This window comes from Egretta garzetta, unplaced genomic scaffold, assembly GCF_000687185.1.
Source record: "Egretta garzetta isolate BGI_Z169 unplaced genomic scaffold, ASM68718v1 scaffold107, whole genome shotgun sequence".
Lineage (NCBI taxonomy): Eukaryota > Metazoa > Chordata > Aves > Pelecaniformes > Ardeidae > Egretta > Egretta garzetta.
In genome coordinates, this window is record NW_009260399.1 from 665,414 (window position 1) to 682,528 (window position 17,115).

Here is a 17,115-nt window from a genome sequence, read left to right on the forward strand (position 1 = left end):
TAACTTGTGCAGGTACCTCATTTATTGCACTGAAACCTTGACAAGAGTGTCTCTTCGAAAACGTTCTTTTCATATGATAAGAACTTCCTTGGACATGTAGGAGCTCTTCTTGAGTCTGGAGACAAAATGAGCCCTTCCTCCTGCCGCTGGCAAAATAAGCCTTTTGTTTTACAAATGTAGGCAATTGAGTTTATCTCTTGGTAGGAGCACTGTGGCTCTGTCGTGAGGAAGTTGATTATATCTTAGAAATGCATGAAGCCAGTTGAGTTGAAGTCAGAAGAATAGCAGCAGCATCTGGAAAAAGGCGAGTAGGAAAATGTTAAGGGCAGCAGACATCAGGTTGCCATTCCAGATACCACAGGAGTTACCTGGTTCCACAGTCAGGTGGGATATGAAGATGTGAAGCAGGCAAAGCCTGTTATCCCAGAAACAAGTGAAACAATGACTGGTAAAATATACTGGGGCAAAAGAGCGTCTGTAGGTAAAGCCCATCAGCCATCCTTGAGCAAAACTTGCTGAGAACAGGTGAGCGTTGTAATGGTAGGCAGCAGTTGACTGGATGTTTGGATACCAGCCTGCAAATTCTGTAAAATGCTAATGAATAAAGCCTGAATAATTTCTTCTAGCTGGAGTTCACTGCTGTGTTTAAATGAGAGGATGTCAAGCCTGCTACTTGCTGCTGTCAGTTGAGCTTTAGAAGTATGATGTTGCATTTTGATTTTTTGAGATTAACCACAGTAGTTGCCATCTCATCTAGCTCTGTCAGGAAAGTCGTGCATTGTTCACCTGCTAAAACACAAAACTTTAAAAGGCAATGACACGTTTTACTCCCTACTAATGCGCTCTTTGGTTTTGATCACAGGGAAGTGGGAGTGTCCTTGGCACCACTGTGATGTTTGTGGCAAACCTTCTGTTTCTTTCTGCCACTTCTGCCCAAATTCCTTCTGCAAGGAACACCAAGACGGGACAGTACTAAATTCCATGTTGAATGGACAGTTATGCTGCTCTGAACACGTTCTTGGGGTGGATTCTGTTGAAAATCAGAAGACTGAGAAACCCCGCAAAAAACTGAACAAGTTGAAGCCTAAGAGAAAGCAGAGGAACAGATGGATGAGAGCTGAATGCAAATAGTCATGGACTGCAGTTTCTACTGCCAACACTATCTTGTAGATAAGTTGTGAATATGACCAGGGAAGGACACAATTTTACATATATTCTGTAAAGGTTACATGGGGGGGGTTGTTTTGTTTTGTTTTTATAAATCCACTGAGCCAACCACAGCAGTCTTCTGCTGCTTCTGCACTGATAACGAACTGCATAGTTCAGAAAATTTCAGGACAAACCAAACTTATTACTCAGCATTACAGTTACACTTGAATTGTTACGAATGTAAAAGGTTCCCTCCAAAATACTTTCAGGTTGGAGGTAGGTTAAAATCAAACCAGGTAGGCGTAAACATAGGTTTTTGAGATAGTATTTGTCAACCAACAGATGTTAAAAATAGTATATCCTTGAAAGAAGTTATTAGCTCTCAAGTCCTTTTAAGTAAGAAATGGCTTGGTCTGTGGTCCCAATGAGATTTGCTTGCCTTGTGTGTTTTTGAGCAAGTGCTTGAATGCCATTCATGACCCAGGTGCGTATCTCGCTATAACCACACCCATAACAATTTGTTTGTGCTCTTATAAAATAGCTCTCCAATGATTCTTAAACAAATGTGTTTTTAAATATCCTTCCACCAAGAAATATAGTGCGTGGTGGGAAAGGCACACCCCGTACGAGAGAGGGGAAATTTTACATTAAGAGATTTTTTTTCTCTACTGTTTTTTCCTGTATTTCATTCCAGCGAAATAGAAGTGACTTGATCTTGCAGAGCTGTACAAGTCTGGATTTAAAGAGATATTGTCTTGCAATCTAGGCCCACTACTCTAGGATTTTTGTGTCTTAATAAAAACAAATCTTAACAAAACCTATTATTTGAAAAAATTACTTGATTTTTTTTTTTTTTTTTTTAATGTCAGGTAAAATGCAGAGGCAAACATTTCTTTGGAATGCTATCACAACTTTGTGATAACGCAAAAAAATGCCCAACAAGGAACAAAAAAACACCCATGAATGAAACAAAAGGTGAAACTTGACTAAAGTGCAAAAAATAAATTCAAAAACAATTAAAAGTGAAACAGATTTTTGAAGAAGCATGTAAGGAACAATTTTAATGTGAAATTTAGCCTGGCCCTGTTCCTTTTGTTAAAGTTTGTATAAAACTGGCTACTTGACTTAGCAGACTGTTTGAAATCATTCTTTCCTTTTTTAGGAGCTTTGCTCTCGACTATCTTATCGCCACTGGGTTGTGCCAGCAAAGCTGTTTTGAATTCTTCGCTCCCGTTAGGCTCTCACACTTGCAGTGAGATAAACAGAAAAGATTTAGTATCGATGGAAATTAATATTAGAACTAGGAAAAAACAGTAAAGAAAAAGGTCTTTACTTTTTTTCTTCCCAGTGCATGTCATTGGTGTGTGATTAGGCAGTGTTACAAGTAAGTTTTGACTTGTGCCGTTGTTACCTAGCCTACATAAACACAATGTGCGCCTTCATGTCCATTTAGTAATTTGTGTATGTCCTAGCTTAGGTTGCCTTTAATAGTGCAGAAAGTCTGTGTAGCCCTTTTGAAAACGAAGCCTTGCTATATCATGAAAGTGTATGTTTGTTTTCCAAACTATTTCTTCAGGATTTGATTGCAGATTTAGTTTTTGGAATTATCAAAAATCCCCACTTGTTCCCAACAGGTAAAAACTTTGGGTTTCTTAGAAGATATTAATTGAAAGAGGTTTTAAATGTAACATTGCCCTAACCTGAACTCTTTGGTTTCTATTTTGGGACGAAAGTGCTTTGTCCTTTTAATCAATTTTTAGAAACACTGCTGGAAGGTTAATTTTTTTTCAAATAATTTTGAAAAACTAGCACAGTTCAAAATAGGGGGAAGTGTTACATGTCTGCATTTTTTAAAGCGGTATGCCAAGCCTTGCACTCAAGGGAAAAATCAAGATTTCTTAATTGATTTGCGGAGAAACTTTCCCTCTGCTAGAGACAGGTGTTATACCAGGACTGAAGCATAAGCCTGTACCTAAGATCAAAACCAAAAAATGGTCTTGTGTATGTTTCTCTAATATTGGGGTTTGAGGGGAGGGAAGTGAGATCAGGTAGTAAAGCAGAAGGATTTTCCTCGTCACTTTTAAAGAAAATGAAGGAATTTGGTATCATTGGGACCATTCTTTGAATACTATATCATGTAAGGAAGGCTTTATAAGAATACCTTTAAATAAGTTATTATAAAATTCTACCTTTACATTCCATTGCTTTTATAATTTGTTAATTTTTTTAGTTGTTTCGTTGCTTTTTCCTCTTCATATATAGGCGTAACAGCTCTGGCACCCTGGAACAGTTATGCCCCAGGTCCTAAGAGGCAGATACCCGCTTCCAGAAGCCACCACCTCACATAGTTACTGATCGCCACTGCTGCAGTAACACCATCCATTTTAAGATCGGTCGCGGAGCCTCCAACTCCCTGCCTGCCTCTCAGGTGGGCTCACAAGCACATTTAGTACGGCAGGATGCAGGACAGCCACCCATTTTGTATCTGTCTGTGGGTAAATAAAGACTTTGGCGTTCAAAGCAATCCCTCTCAGCCCTCTTTTCGTAATGCTAAATTTACACAAACAGATCTTAGCAAGTGGCTGTTTGACTTTCTGCTTCCTTCTACCTCTTCTCTGCTCTTTACTGTCTGACTCTTGGGGCCAACGAAGGCTTGCGTCACTGAGGCGGCAAACGAGGAGTTTGCTTTTGAGTCGCTAGGAATTCATTCCTTCTGCTGATCACATACTTTGTAAATTGATCTTGGAAAGAAATGTGGATCATGTTCTCCCTTAATATGTACTGACCATGTAACCCCATGAGCTCAGCTAAGCCGTTCAGGTTGCTGTCTGGTAGAATTTTAGTTTCTGATTCAGGAAATATGGGTTTGGGTGTCTTTTAATGAAGGATTCTGTACCATACTCTGCAGCACTGGGAAAATAGGCTGAAGTTTCCTTAAGATGACAAAAGAAAAGTTGTTTCACCATTTTCCTTCTCCCACTGTTCAAATACAAGGGAAAACAATCTTGGAAAAATTAAGCTTTCTCATGATGCAACTCAATACTTTTTAGCATTCAGCAACTTAAAGATTTTCTGTATAAATTCACCTAAATAACATCTAAGCATGACATACTATATGGCACTAAATTATGTACTTAGCGTCTTGCCCATCAGAGTAGAAAGATGTCTTTCCTTTTCCAGCAAACACATCAAAGCTGGTACACGATAGCCAAATTCAGAATTTGTTGTTCTTTTATCACATGAGCAAGCATGGAAACAATTTTCAGTTGAATATGTTAGATGTATTTTCATACAATCTAGGAGGAATAATCAAATTAAATGTCTGTTTTGTTCAATAGCTGTGTGTTCATGGTCAGTTTTTAGGGGTTTTTTTATTTTAATTACTTGGAAAAGCAAAATATCTGGAAGGACGTGTTAATGGGATTTTTTCCACATTGTTGAGTCACATTATTCCATGTCTGACTGCTTGAGAAACTTCAGTGTCTTATTAAATATTAAAATTTATTCCTAGTTATTTAAGAAGTTGCTAATTCTTTTTTTGTAAAACAGATCTATATAGTTATTTTTGCACCAGTTTTTTTTTTTCTTTAAAGAGAAATAGTGAAGCGATACATACTAGGCAAGTGTGGTTGGGCAGCGAGGGAACTGGATGTTGTTCTTCAATAGTGAAAATTTACACTCCGAGACTTCCTAAGAGACTCTGGAAATAATGCTTTAGGCTTATGTGGAGGTGGTAATGATTGGGCTTGTTTTCACAGTGTTGCTTATCACAAAAATACTGACTTTTTTTTTTTTTTTTGCAGCACAGTTTTTCCTGCCATGGTGCTGTTTTCTGTTGCTCGTAATTTTACAGGCTTTGATGACTTGGAGCTGGAGTCACGCAGTCCTACCAGTTCTGGTTCCTTGGGTTCTTTTAGCTGTCACTGGGGCTGTTCCTGCTTGGTCAGGGCTGAATTTGACTGTGTTTTGCTTTTTCAGACAGGTTTTAGTCTGGGTCTGATTTGACTTCATACGTGGAATCTCCCCTGTCTGACAGCAGCGACATTGGTTTTTAAGAGCGTTTCTGAAAATTGCTTTGGTAGCAATGGGTTACCATTCTGCCCAGATCCTCTGGTGCTGTCCATCAGGATTGTGTCCTTTTGCTGTTCTTGTGATGTGAAAAGCCACAGTTTTTGCAAGTTGAGAAACTTAATGCCTGTCTACTAAATCGACAGTGTGAGAGAAGCTGGTGGGGAGGATGGGGGGAGCTCTGCCCATGCCACGCAGCAGATTTTGGATCTGGTTAGAGGTACCGTCCATCTTACTGCTGACCCAGATCGGAATCACAGCATGGTTTGGGTTGGAAGGGACCTTTCAAGATCATCTAGTCCAACCCCCCGCACCATGGGCAGGGACCTCTCCCACTACATCAGGTTGCTGAAAGCCCCATCCAGCCTGACCTTGAACCCTTCCAGGGAGGGGGCATCCACACCTTCTCCGGGCAATCTGCCCACAAAGATGTACCTCTCTTCCCATCCATTTATTCATCTGACAGAGCTGAGAAGGGATCAGAGATATATTTATTTTTTTTTTAAACACAGTAACACCTCCCCTGGGGAGAGGAGAAGCAGCAGCTGAGGGCAGTAAGCACTTAACCCCCCACCAGCTGGGTGGCTTCAGCTGACTCTGCTGCTGCAAGGCAAACGTGAGAAGTAACACCTGCTTCCACCGCAGTGCACATTCATTTAGAAGCACACATCTTTTAATAGCAGGGACTATTTTTACTTGTGCTCGTAGAGCCTGGTGAAGCACAGCCCTGTGATGAAGGGTCGCAGCCGGCTGGTCTGTCTGGGGCTATGCAGTGCACCTACTGCGTGCATGAATTTTGCTGTAGGAGACTTGGAGGCAACAAGGTGGGAAAGTTAAGAGACCCCAGGTACTGATTTTGTGGAGCGGCTGAAGCTGGCTCCGTTACAGTCAATGGGGGTCTCTGAGTGCCTGGTATGCTGGCAAGACCTCAAAACAGCTACGAGGATAAGGTGCAGAAAGCTAAACATCACTGTGAGAAAGAAGATGATAAGGGAATGATAGCAAACAACAGTTTTAAAAAGAGAAGAGTTAACCGGCCCCACAAACACCTGCACGGTTTGAAATCATCCCTGTAAAACAGATCACATCAGTTTAACCAGACGGTTGAACTGGGGCAGCAGCACAGGAGAAGGCTTGGAGTGCCACAGCTCCGTGCAGGGAAAACGGGTACAAACCACACGTGCTGCTCTCATGGGTGGAGAATGAACCAAGCATCAGGGATTGGGGCCAGAACTTTGCACGGGCATTTAAGCAATGGGTTTAGTACAGGCACATCTCCTAGGCATGCAAAAACGTGCTCCAAGGCTGCAGCGTGCGGCTCCGCTTGGCTCCAGAGGATTGCGTGCAGTGTCATGTCTTACTGGTGCGGCTTGGTGGAGAAAGAAACAACTCCTGCCAGATCTGATGAAAGTTTTGAGTTGCTTTTGTAGCTTTAGAACGAAGCACCATCTGACAGCAGGAAGCAGAAGGGACGGATTTGCCCAGCAATCCACCATTATTTCAGTTGCACATGTTTCCCGCAGCTGAGAAGAAGGGGAAAGCTTTGGGCTGCCTTCCCTTGACTTAGCCTTGCTTAAAGAAACAGTGAAGTTTTCAGAATGGCAAAAAGAAAATAATTGCATATTCTTAAAAGGAAGCATATTTGTGTTAGTTCCTGCTCAGGTGGAAATGATCGTTGTATCACCGGAACCTTAATCCCTGGGGCAGTCAATCCCCACTGAGTTTCAGCTGACTGTTGAAATGGAGGGAGAGACATAATTGTTTGCTTTTTTTTTTTTTTTCCTGAGGAAAGGAGAGAATCATTTACTGGTGAATGAAGCCAGGAATTGAAGGAAGGAGCCTTTTCCCACCGATCTATTCCGGTACGCAGCTGGCAGCTGGGTTGGTTAGCACAAATAGCCAAAACTCAAAGACTGAGTTTTATTTCTCCGCGCTTACTTTAGCTATACAGAAATAGGTTGCTCATGGTTAAACATTTTCCCACAGGCGCACATCTGAATTGCCCCATGGCAAAAAGAAGAGGGTGCTTGCTGACAGCGTGTCCTGCACTACCAGCCAGTGTAGACTGGTTCTGTGTGCTCCGTCCCCCCGTACGTCATGTGTCGTCCTGAGCCTCGGGGCAGGAGTAGAGATTTTAATGAATTCTTGCTATGGTCTTGCCTTCTTCTCAGAATTATTAGAAAGACAACAAGGATCGTACCTAGAAGGCAAGGAAGGGTAGTTATTTTCAGACAGGAAGGTGAAGTGTCCGGTGTCGTTTGCTCTAGGGCTTCCCAACTCAGGTGTTCTCTTCTGGTAAATTAAGGGTAAATTAAGTAACAGGCTGCCCAGGGAGGTTGTGGAGGCTCCTTCTCTGGAGATACTCAAAACCCACCTGGATGATGTCCTGTGCAACCTGCTCTGGGTGAGCCTGCTTGAGCAGGAGGGTTGGACTAGATCATAGAATCAGAGAATGGTTTGGGTTGGAAGGGACCCCTAGAGGTCACCCAGTCCAACCCCCCTGCAGTGAGCAGGGACACCCTTAACTAGATCAGGTTGCTCAGGTGGTCTCCCAATGTCCCTTCCAACCCTTGCTATTCTGTGTGATTCTGTGAAGGGTTTTTTTTTCTCCTATATTTTCTCTGCACAAAAAACACCTTTGGCTACCTATAATACTAAATACCTTGACATCTCGGCTTTACTGTGGAAGCTGTGGAGAATAACAGCAGCTTTTAATGAAATAATTCAGTAACTTGCTTTCCTACTCCCATTTACTCTTGCTCTGTGGAACTATTGATTTTTCACCTGGCATCTTGGCCCTTGCTGATCCCACTGAAGGATCTTGCTGAGAAACAGTGTGCTCTGTGCAGCGCTTACACTAAAGCACAAGAAGTAACTGACCTAGATTAACTTTGAGTCTAGACTGAGATCAGGACTGTCAGGAAAAATTACTTTTAGGCTGGGCATAGACATGGAAATAATTAGCAACTATCAAGATCTGCGCTATCCTGTTTGTTTGTTTCTGGCAGAAGCATCATCGGGGAAAAGTGATCTTAACAGAAGAGCACAAATCTGTTGCTGTGATGCAATATGGCCAGGCAAATACGTCCAAATTTCGGTTGCATGAGCAGAGTTGCATGGTAAACAACTGATCTGTGAGACCAGCCCTGGCATACGCGCAGGTTCCTGCGGGGGCTGTTTCTTTTACCCCTCTTCTGAGCAAGCTCCCTGACAGGCAGGACCTCCCTGAGGAGCCCTGTGACCCTCGGACGTGGGTATCAGAAGTGCTGGTTAAGGGGCCGTTGTCCCAGGGTGGGCAGGCTTTTCATTATGCTTCATTTTAATCTACTTTTTCTAATTAATACTCGCTTCAGCTGGCATCTACTTTGGCAGATTTTTGGGCTTCAGCCTGGCACAAAGGGATATGGGCCAGCGGAGGAGCTTTCACAGAGCTCCAAGCCATGGCTTGTGAGAACAGCCCTCCTCCATGCCCACCAGGACCTTTCAGCCCTCTGGGAAGAGCCGTCAGCCAGGACTGCTGGAGCTGCAGCTCCTCCAGACCCTGCGGTCCTTTCTCCTCCTGTGCATCCAGAGTCCTCTCCGCAGGTGCCGAGAGAGGCGTTTGATGAGACCTAGCCCTGCTTTGTTGTCGGAGAACGAGCTTTAGCTCTTCCTTCTTCACTGGGGGCAAGAACACATCTGTTTTATCTCCTCCCTGTCTTTTAACCTCTCTCTCCCTCCCTGCCTGCCTGGGGAATAGGTCTTCAGGAGGCACGTACCTGTTGTGCTCAAAACACAGGAACCCATGGAGATGAGGCTGTAATTCCTTATCCTCTGATGACTTACTCATCTCTACGACTTGGAGATTAAAATCTCTTGTCAAGAGAGCTGCTGGCATAGGTGGCACTTACAGTGGGGCTTCTGCTCCTCTGCCTGCAGGCAGGGGGTAAGTCCCTCTGCCCCGCTGGCTCTTCTGCCAGTGCTGCAGCCCGTAGCCGTAACAGTTGCTCGTTTGCATCGTAACTGTTTTCTCTGATTAAACCTCCCCCAAACTTTGATTAAAACCTATAGAACTCTTTTTGCTTTTGCTAAGACTACAAATGCATATTCATTGTTTTGGAATGCGTATTCATGGTGTAGCTTCCAGCTGGAAAAGCTCATCCACCCATTGGGTCACCCTAATGAGCTAATTCCAGCAGGTGGCATCTGGGCTGTTCCACCTACTCAGGAGGTGCTGGTTGTCTTTCATAGAAATCGGTTAGGTTGGGAAAGCCCTTTTAAGATCATCAGGTCCAACCATTAACATAACACTGCCATCCCTCTGCTCATCCATGCCCCTCAGCCCCTCATCTCCCCATCTTTTAAGTACCCTCAGGGATGGGGACTCGACCACCTCCCTGGGCAGCCCATTCCAGAGCCTGACAACCCTTTCGATGAAAAACCTTTTCCTAATGTCTAGCCTAAACCTGCCCTGGCACAACTTCAGACCATTCCCCCTCGTCCTATCACCCCTCACCAGGGAGAAGAGGCCGACCCCCACCTCGCTACAGCCTCCTGTCAGACAGCTGTAGAGGGCGATCAGGTCTCCCCTTCATCCTGTTGGTTGCACTACAACATCAATACAACCAACACTGCACGAGCTGACAGCACCCTGTCCTGCTGGATGCTGCGGCAGGAGTTACGGGGAAGGAATGCTTTCGGGACCCTTGAAGTCTCACACCAGAAGGAAATTGTTCTTTTTCCAGAAATTCCCGTTTTGAGGTCCATACCCACACCTGCTTCCCAAGGACAAACAACAAACGTTCAGCACTATGCCAGCCTTCCTTCAGAGCAAATTCAGCAATATCCCTCCTTACAAATGGGGAACGGATTATCGTGTGCCTTGAAAGCAGCCAGAAAGACCTTTATTAGAAATCCAGGTTTCCAGAAACATAAAATACACCATCCAGAGAACACTGTTGGCCTAACATGACGGTGCCCGGCTGCGGAGGGGTGTGTAGTTTTATCAGAGGACAGAGGAGACCAGCACTTACCTGCTGAGAAGACAGCCAGGAGGATGACCATCAGGGGAGTCAGCTGGCAGGAGTCCCCTGCCTTGTAAAGCAAGACCTCCATGCAGTACGCCGGCTCAGCACTGCCCGCGGGACAGATGGCTTCGGGGGGGCACTTGACCGGGTTCACATCTGGGCTCTGCCCAAGAGAAGAACTAACTCAGCACCAGCAAGTGGGGAAGACCGCAGAAGGTAACTAGTGTGAAGGGAGGTGACACTCCAGCATTGAAAAAACCAGAAGAAAAATAACCAAGAAATGAACCCGCCATCGTTAAGTTCAGCCTGTCTGCCCCTCTGGTGTCACTCGGAGTAGGGGGAAGAGCAGAAGGTGTATGGACATCTATACAGCATATATGGACATGTATACAGCACGTCCATACATCAAACCCCCTCGTTAATGGATATGCCACCCTCTGGCTGTCCCCTGATGGCCCAGTGAGACCAGGCAGCTCCAAGGGTGGCAGGAAGCCTGTTGCCATAAAATGATGACTCCTGGTGTCATCATTTTAACCATCTCCCTCCATCAGGGCTCTATGCTTAAGAAAAGGAAATAGGCTCAGCTAAAAATGGTGTTAATTGAAGCGTATTTAGCTTGTCGCAGGACAGCTACGTTTGTTAAGCCAGGCTGCCAAACCAGCTGATGGGGACTCACGGGGCAGTAGTGATTTTCTGGGCACAGGTCACAGCTCTCCTTGCCCCACTGTAACTGGTATTCTCCTGTCCTGCAGGGCTTGCATTTGTTGTCGCTGGGACCTTTGAACATACCTAAAATAGCAAATAAGCATAAAATTAAGATCTGGATTTAAACCCTGGGGCCTTTGCAATTGCATATGGATGATTCAGCTTTCAAAGCCACATGGGGAAAGACCATTAAATACTTCATGTGCATAACAAAAGCTGAGCCTGGACTTTGGTCCTTGCTGGGTGGCAAAGGGGCAGGAAAGAGGACAACCAGGGGCAGAGGGACTAAATGCTTGGGTCAGACCTTGGCAGTCAGAGTCAGTGTGAGTAGGAGGATGGTGGGAGAGGGGTTTAGTAGCAAGCGCTGGCTTTAAAGCAGAGGGAGAGTTGGAGCTGGAGGTCAGCAGTGTTTCATCCTCTCTAATTCTGGATTCAAACACCTTTTCCAGGTGCCTGAAGCTTGCTGAGCAAAGTTGAAAGCACAGCTCCATTTCCTAAGCTTTGTGGAAATGATGGGTCACAGAAGTCCCAGGTCTCAAAGTAGCAAATGCTTTTCTGCATGTTTAAAACGCAGCTTGACTATGAGAACTCCCCGGTGCTGGCTCCAGAGAGGCGGCTCGACATTGCCATCGCCCTGCCCTCCCGCTGACCCACCCGCTGCGGTCCCATGGTATTTATGAGCACGATGCAAGGGGCAGAGTCATTTCCTCAGCTCCCCTCATGGACCGTCCCCTTTGCCACTGCTGCTTCCCAGCCTCCGGACCCCCCCGACCCCAGGCTCTGCTGCGGCGAGGGAGAAGAGTCTTGGGAAGAACTCATTCCTTCTGATGCTGAAGCCGTGCCCTCCCGGCTGGGCGACGGCAGCCCCCCGCCCTCCCCGGCAGAGTTACCTGGTGGGCAAGGCGTGCACTGCCCCGATGCCTCCCAAAGAGCCTCCTGCCCCCCGGGGCAAGGCAGACACGCCGCGCAGCTGGTGATGCTGAGGAGGGGAGAGAAGAGGAGACAGACAGCGCTGCTGGACAAGCACTCCCAAGACCAGCCCACCCCACCAAGGCCAGCTCTCTCGTGTATGCACAGACTGAAGTCTCCAGGGCCTAGCAGGAGCTAAGCTTCTGCCCTTTTGTGGGCATTCAGTGTCTCTCCCCAGAGCGGTTTCTCCGGTGGCTAATTAGGGCTGGGTATACAATGGCATTTCTGTCCTCTCTTTGGTTGCTTACTTGCGTGAAACTTGTAGGCACTTGCTGCCCCAGAAGTCGCTATTCCGTAGCAAACTTTGCTGGAACTGCTCACGGGGCGCTGAAGGGAGCTGGGCGAGACTGGAGATCCAGCCGGGTAAGCCCTGGCTCTGGGCTCGGGGCAATTTAATCGACTGGCAGCAGACATCCACTGCGTAACGTGGAGAAGCGAGGTCAGGAGGCAGGTGAGTACTCACCTGCCAATTCACCGGCTCTGAACACAAACCCTGCAGCCTCCACGCAGGCATCCCTGCAGGGCAGGGTGTGGGACCCGTCACGAACTGCCCCACCAGCTCCTCTCCCACCCCAAAGGGGATGGCGCAGCCGGGGTAGTTTAGCTACTGCCTTCCGCGCACCTCGACTCGGGATAAACAATCAGCTCAGCTTAAATCCACAAAGCCCAGAGGGACGTTCAGCCCGATCCCCGTGCCAGCATCTGTTTGTTTAGCAGAGGTGCGCGCTGCCCACCCACCACCGGGACGTCGGCAAGGGGAGCTGGCAGAGGTGGGCTGCAAGCTGATGCTCTGCCACCTCATCCCAGGGTACCTCCAAATCCAGCCAGGATCCCCCCTTCACCGTACCATCCCTCTCTCACCAGGGCTCAGCACCAATGTCCCTACACCTCAAGTGGCAGGTGACTTGCCTTTGGCCACTACACCTGATCTTCTAGCTCAGTGGCTAAAAGCAAACCACCCTTCCCTGTCTGCCTGACAGCAGCATCACAGGTAGACTTCTTACTTGCAAAATGATCCAGGCAGGCAAGGCAGACAGAAAGCTGCACTTTCCTTGGAGTTAAAATAGCCTGAAAAAGAGAAGAGTAAGGCTTCAGGGTCTTTCCTCCACTGTCACTGCCCCCCATCATTGTATATTTGCTCACTTCCATTTTACAAGCAACCAAAACAACTCCCCACAACGCGCTTCGGGTGGCATTTCATGGGCTAATTCAGGACGCTTGGTTTTCTATTTGTCAAAGGCCCTGAAAGAGCAATGAAAGTTTCCTAAGGGCCTCTGCCATGCTGAGGGAAGCACGGGGGGCTCAGGCAGATTCCCCTGGAATCACTCTTGCATCCGAGACCTCGACAGGGAGACAGAGAGACCTCTCAACCTTCCCATCCAAAACCCCAACAGGGAGAGAGACAGACCTCTCATCCTTCCCAGCATGGCAGGTTGAACTGGAATGAAGCTGAAATAGGGGATCCCAGTGCCAGCTCTGGGGTTATTCAGCTGGAGCGGGTCTCTGGCCAGGGGAAACCCCTCCGGTCACCCCAGCCCCTCCAGCGGTTCCCCCACCCCAGGAAATCTGGGGTGCATCTCCTTCCCCGCAAAGGGAAGGGCGCAAGACCCACCACCCGGGATGGCTCCGCTCAGCACAGCATCTGCTCTTTGCTCTCCCTCCCTGCACCACCAGGACCACAAAGGGCAGGAGGACACGTACAGACCCTTTCCCAAAACACAGCAAGGTGCGAAATGCCCCAAAACGCCCAAGGCGTGGGCGGGGGGGCAGGCAGGACCCGGCTTGCGAGTCCCTGCCACGCCAATGGCAACCTCTAAAGGTGGGAGATCAACACTTGGGCCTTCAGGTGGTTTGGGGAAGGTGCCTGGTGATGCACGACACTGGTCACTGCCATGGGTCCACATGGGACAGAATTAAGGTGCCTGTGGAGCTGGAAGTGGTGCGGGTCAGATCTACCTTACGCCCTTCAAACCAACCCAGACTTGCACCAAGCAGCACGTGTGGCGGCAGAGCAGGGTGACAACAAACCACCCGCCCCCTCCCTGCAAGGAAAAAGGAACTTTTAACATTTATAATTGCATGATTTAGGGGGCACCCCCACAGCCTCCTCTCTGGTCTAACACAGCGTTCAATTTTGCTGAGTAAGGGGAGCAACAAACTGCAGCACCCTTGCCAGTTAAGACTTTTTTTTTTTTTTCCCCCTCCCAAACTTAGCAAGCGACAGCCAAGATTTAGGTACCAGCCAAACAGTTTGGTGGGCGGGTTTCAAAAAGAACAGTTGTGCATGTGTGAGGAGCGCTTAATTTGTGTACAGAATAGCTGCCGCGTTGCATGTGTTAATTAGGTTTTTGCATAAGTAAATGCTGGTCTGTTTTGAACGCGTTGTTACGCTGCCTGCGAACACGTTGTACCAGGCTCACATTGCATCGGCCAGGTGCAAAGCAGCTCGCCGAAAACCCCAGTTTTTAATGTCTGGGGAATAAGGGGAGTATTACACTTAATATTCAGACTGCAGAAGATTGCCTAACTGAAAACAAAGATGGTTTAGACTCACTTTTTCCATTAAAAATAGGGGAATACTTGATTTTCCTGACACCCTCCTCCCCTTTGCACTGTTAACTCAATTTCATAAACCTTCTTTCCTGGCTTTCTGGAAAAGGCTTTCATTGCAACAAGCTAATACTAACACTGCAAACAGAAGCGTGACTCTGAGATCTGTTCTTTTCATTTTAATAAAACCCTCAATAACAGAATGGGAAGAGAGCTGCGATTCTATTTTTAGCCTGAACAAAATAACCTGTTTACTCTCCAGTGCTTTTAAGTTACCTGGTAATTGCATCTGGCCATGGGAAAAAGCATCTTGTAGCCTGATGCAAACACAAATCAAAGCTCACCCCGCTCGCAGGCGCTGCAGGCTGCGACCCCGGGCTCCCCAGCGTAATGGCCGGGCGGGCAGGGCAGGCATGCGGTGCTCCTGGGGAGGCTGGGGAGAAGGGAGCAGAGATGAAGGCTCTTCCAGGTTGCCCAAGCCCCATCCACTTTGAGAGGCAAGAGCAGGGCACAGCCCTCGATTCACTAACAAATCGAGAAATGGGGTAGTTATAACGAAAGAGTTCAGGCAGAAAAACAGCAATTTGAACTCGCCTGAATGTTAAATCTATGATTCTGTTATGGGGAGCGGCTGGGGGACCTGTGGGTGTTCAGTCTGGAGAAGAGGAGGCTGAGGGGAGACCTTATCACCCTCTACAACTGCCTGACAGGAGGGGGGTGTCGGGGGGGGGTGGAGGTTGGTCTGTAGTTAAAGGCCAGGCAGATGAGGTGCTTAGGGACATGGTTTAGTGGTGGGATGGCAGGGTTAGGGTAATGGTTGGACCTGATGATCTTAAAGGTCTTTTCTAACCTAAACGATTCTATGATTCTATGAAAGGTCTCCTGAAAAAATAAAGTTTTCTGTATCATTAACATTGGAGACACCCTGTGCGCATGGGCTCTAGGGAAAGCGATGGATTTCCAAGTCTGAATTCTGGGTCTTGACAAATATGTTGAAGCCCTGCTTAAAAACCTTGGCTTAAAGTCAGGCTCTTAAATCCACACTTGGAAATGGAATTGAATTGGAAAGCTGCTTGGTGTTCAGCATCCATCAGCAATTTTAAAAGGAGCCACTCTGTTGTTGGAAGTCAGGTCACTTAGGAGTCGAAAAAAGGAGCTAAACCACAGGCATTGATGTGTGAGAGTCCTGACCTTAAATAAGAGGGACTGTGGGAAAGGGGCTATAACGTGTCAGACCTCCAGGAGGAGGGGGAGGAAGAGAGGGAAGGGCAGAGAAAGAAGAAAGCTATTGCATCCGTCGCCAACAGAGCCAAATCCCCAACAACAAGCATGTGGGTATAAGAATTTGTTAACATACTGAAGGATGCTTTGGAGGAAAACAAGGACACGCTCTTTAATTCCTTCAGAAACCCCAGGGCTGAGTGAGATTTGTGGAAAAAAAATAAAAATCAATTGGAAACATGGCAAATGCTTTGCTTAAAACAAACCAACACAGGGCCTGCACCAGCCACAGCCACTCAAAGCCCGGGGAGCCTGGATTCTCCAAATACCACAAAAATGTTAAACAATGCCATTGGAGCCCTGAGGCCTGGGCATACACTGTGCTCACTGGACCCCCCCCTCTGCTTCCCCGTGTCCCCCCTTCTTCTCGTGTCCTCCCCCCCCCAGCATGCGTAAAGCCAGCTGCTGTTTGCTGACCCTTTCTGGTCCCTGGCTCTGCATTGCCCTCTCCGACATCCCAACAGGAGTGGTTGTGCAGTGCCCTGGGGACTGATCCAGGTGGGGTTTTTTAAAGGACTTGGGAGGGAAATAAGGTAAGGCAGGTCCTCATGGCACAAAAAGCAAGGGGGGGGGCACAGAGGGGAGCATGGAGGAGCGAGCCAGGGGCTTCAAACTCAGGGGCTGCTGCAAACAAACTGCATGGTCAGGTCACCCTTCCCCGCGGCTGGGTTTGTTCCCTCTCCCCAGGGCTGACCCTTGCAGGGACGCAGCCCCGGGGAAGCCCTTGCCCACCCTCCTGTCCTTGCAGCCACCCAAAGGACAAAACCCCCCAGTTGCTTGCAGAAGACATCAGCTACACCAAGGGAAAACCTGATGGGAAATGACGAGAGGAGCACCCACGCGTGTCCCCGCAGCCAGAGGACACTTGCACAGCGTCCCCGGGACGAGGCAGTCTGGTGGGACTGCAAGGACGGGCTTCTGGCTGGGCTGGCTCCTTAGCTTTTCCACATGGTATCAGCTAAGGATGTTGCTTTAGTTGCCAGCGACTTGAATGTAATGAGATCCCTTGGAAGTGACAAAATAAGAGACTGAGAAAGCAATTGGGCAAAGGACAGAGATTAAGCCAGTTGGGCAGAGGTATCCCAGAAAAAGGCCAAGGAGATGAACCCACACTTCACTCCCAAGTGTACGTCACAAGAGCAGTTATTCTCTCCTAACACATACAAAAGACCATGGAAAAAAAGAAGAGGGCATCCTGCACAGCACTGGAGCTGGCTGCTGGGAAGCCCTCAGCACAGGAACCCCCGCAACGGGGCTCCCTGTCGAGGGGAGTTCATAGAATCATAGAATCACTTTGGTTGGAAAAGACCTTTAAGATCATCAAGTCCAACCTTTAACCTAACCCTACCATCCCACCACTAAACCCTGTCCCTAAGCACCTCATCTA

The 17,115-nt window shown here is 47.4% G+C and overlaps 2 protein-coding genes across 4 annotated transcripts in view; one reads left to right on the plus strand and one right to left on the minus strand.

Moving 5' to 3' along the window:
- NSD2 (nuclear receptor binding SET domain protein 2) overlaps positions 1-4,087 on the plus strand; it is a 62,446-nt gene extending 58,359 nt beyond the window's left edge. The window contains exon 22 of the mRNA XM_035898643.1: positions 863-4,087. Coding sequence (XP_035754536.1) covers positions 863-1,131 — 269 coding nt within the window. The 3' untranslated portion in view covers positions 1,132-4,087. The remainder of the gene's footprint in view (positions 1-862) is intronic.
- Positions 244-17,115, minus strand: part of LOC118452741 (flocculation protein FLO11-like) — a 25,333-nt gene continuing 8,461 nt past the window's right edge. For 2 of the 3 annotated variants that reach the window (XM_035898647.1, XM_035898645.1), the window contains 6 exons: positions 14,792-14,880; positions 12,902-12,965; positions 11,819-11,907; positions 10,900-11,012; positions 10,230-10,386; positions 7,059-7,417 (listed from right to left, as the gene is read on the minus strand). In XM_035898647.1, the coding sequence (XP_035754540.1) occupies positions 7,266-7,417; positions 10,230-10,386; positions 10,900-11,012; positions 11,819-11,907; positions 12,902-12,965; positions 14,792-14,880 (664 nt within the window). In that variant the 3' untranslated portion in view covers positions 7,059-7,265. Of the gene's footprint in view, positions 295-7,058; positions 7,418-10,229; positions 10,387-10,899; positions 11,013-11,818; positions 11,908-12,901; positions 12,966-14,791; positions 14,881-17,115 lie in introns of those variants that run through there. The other variant, XR_004842564.1, reaches the window with a different exon arrangement.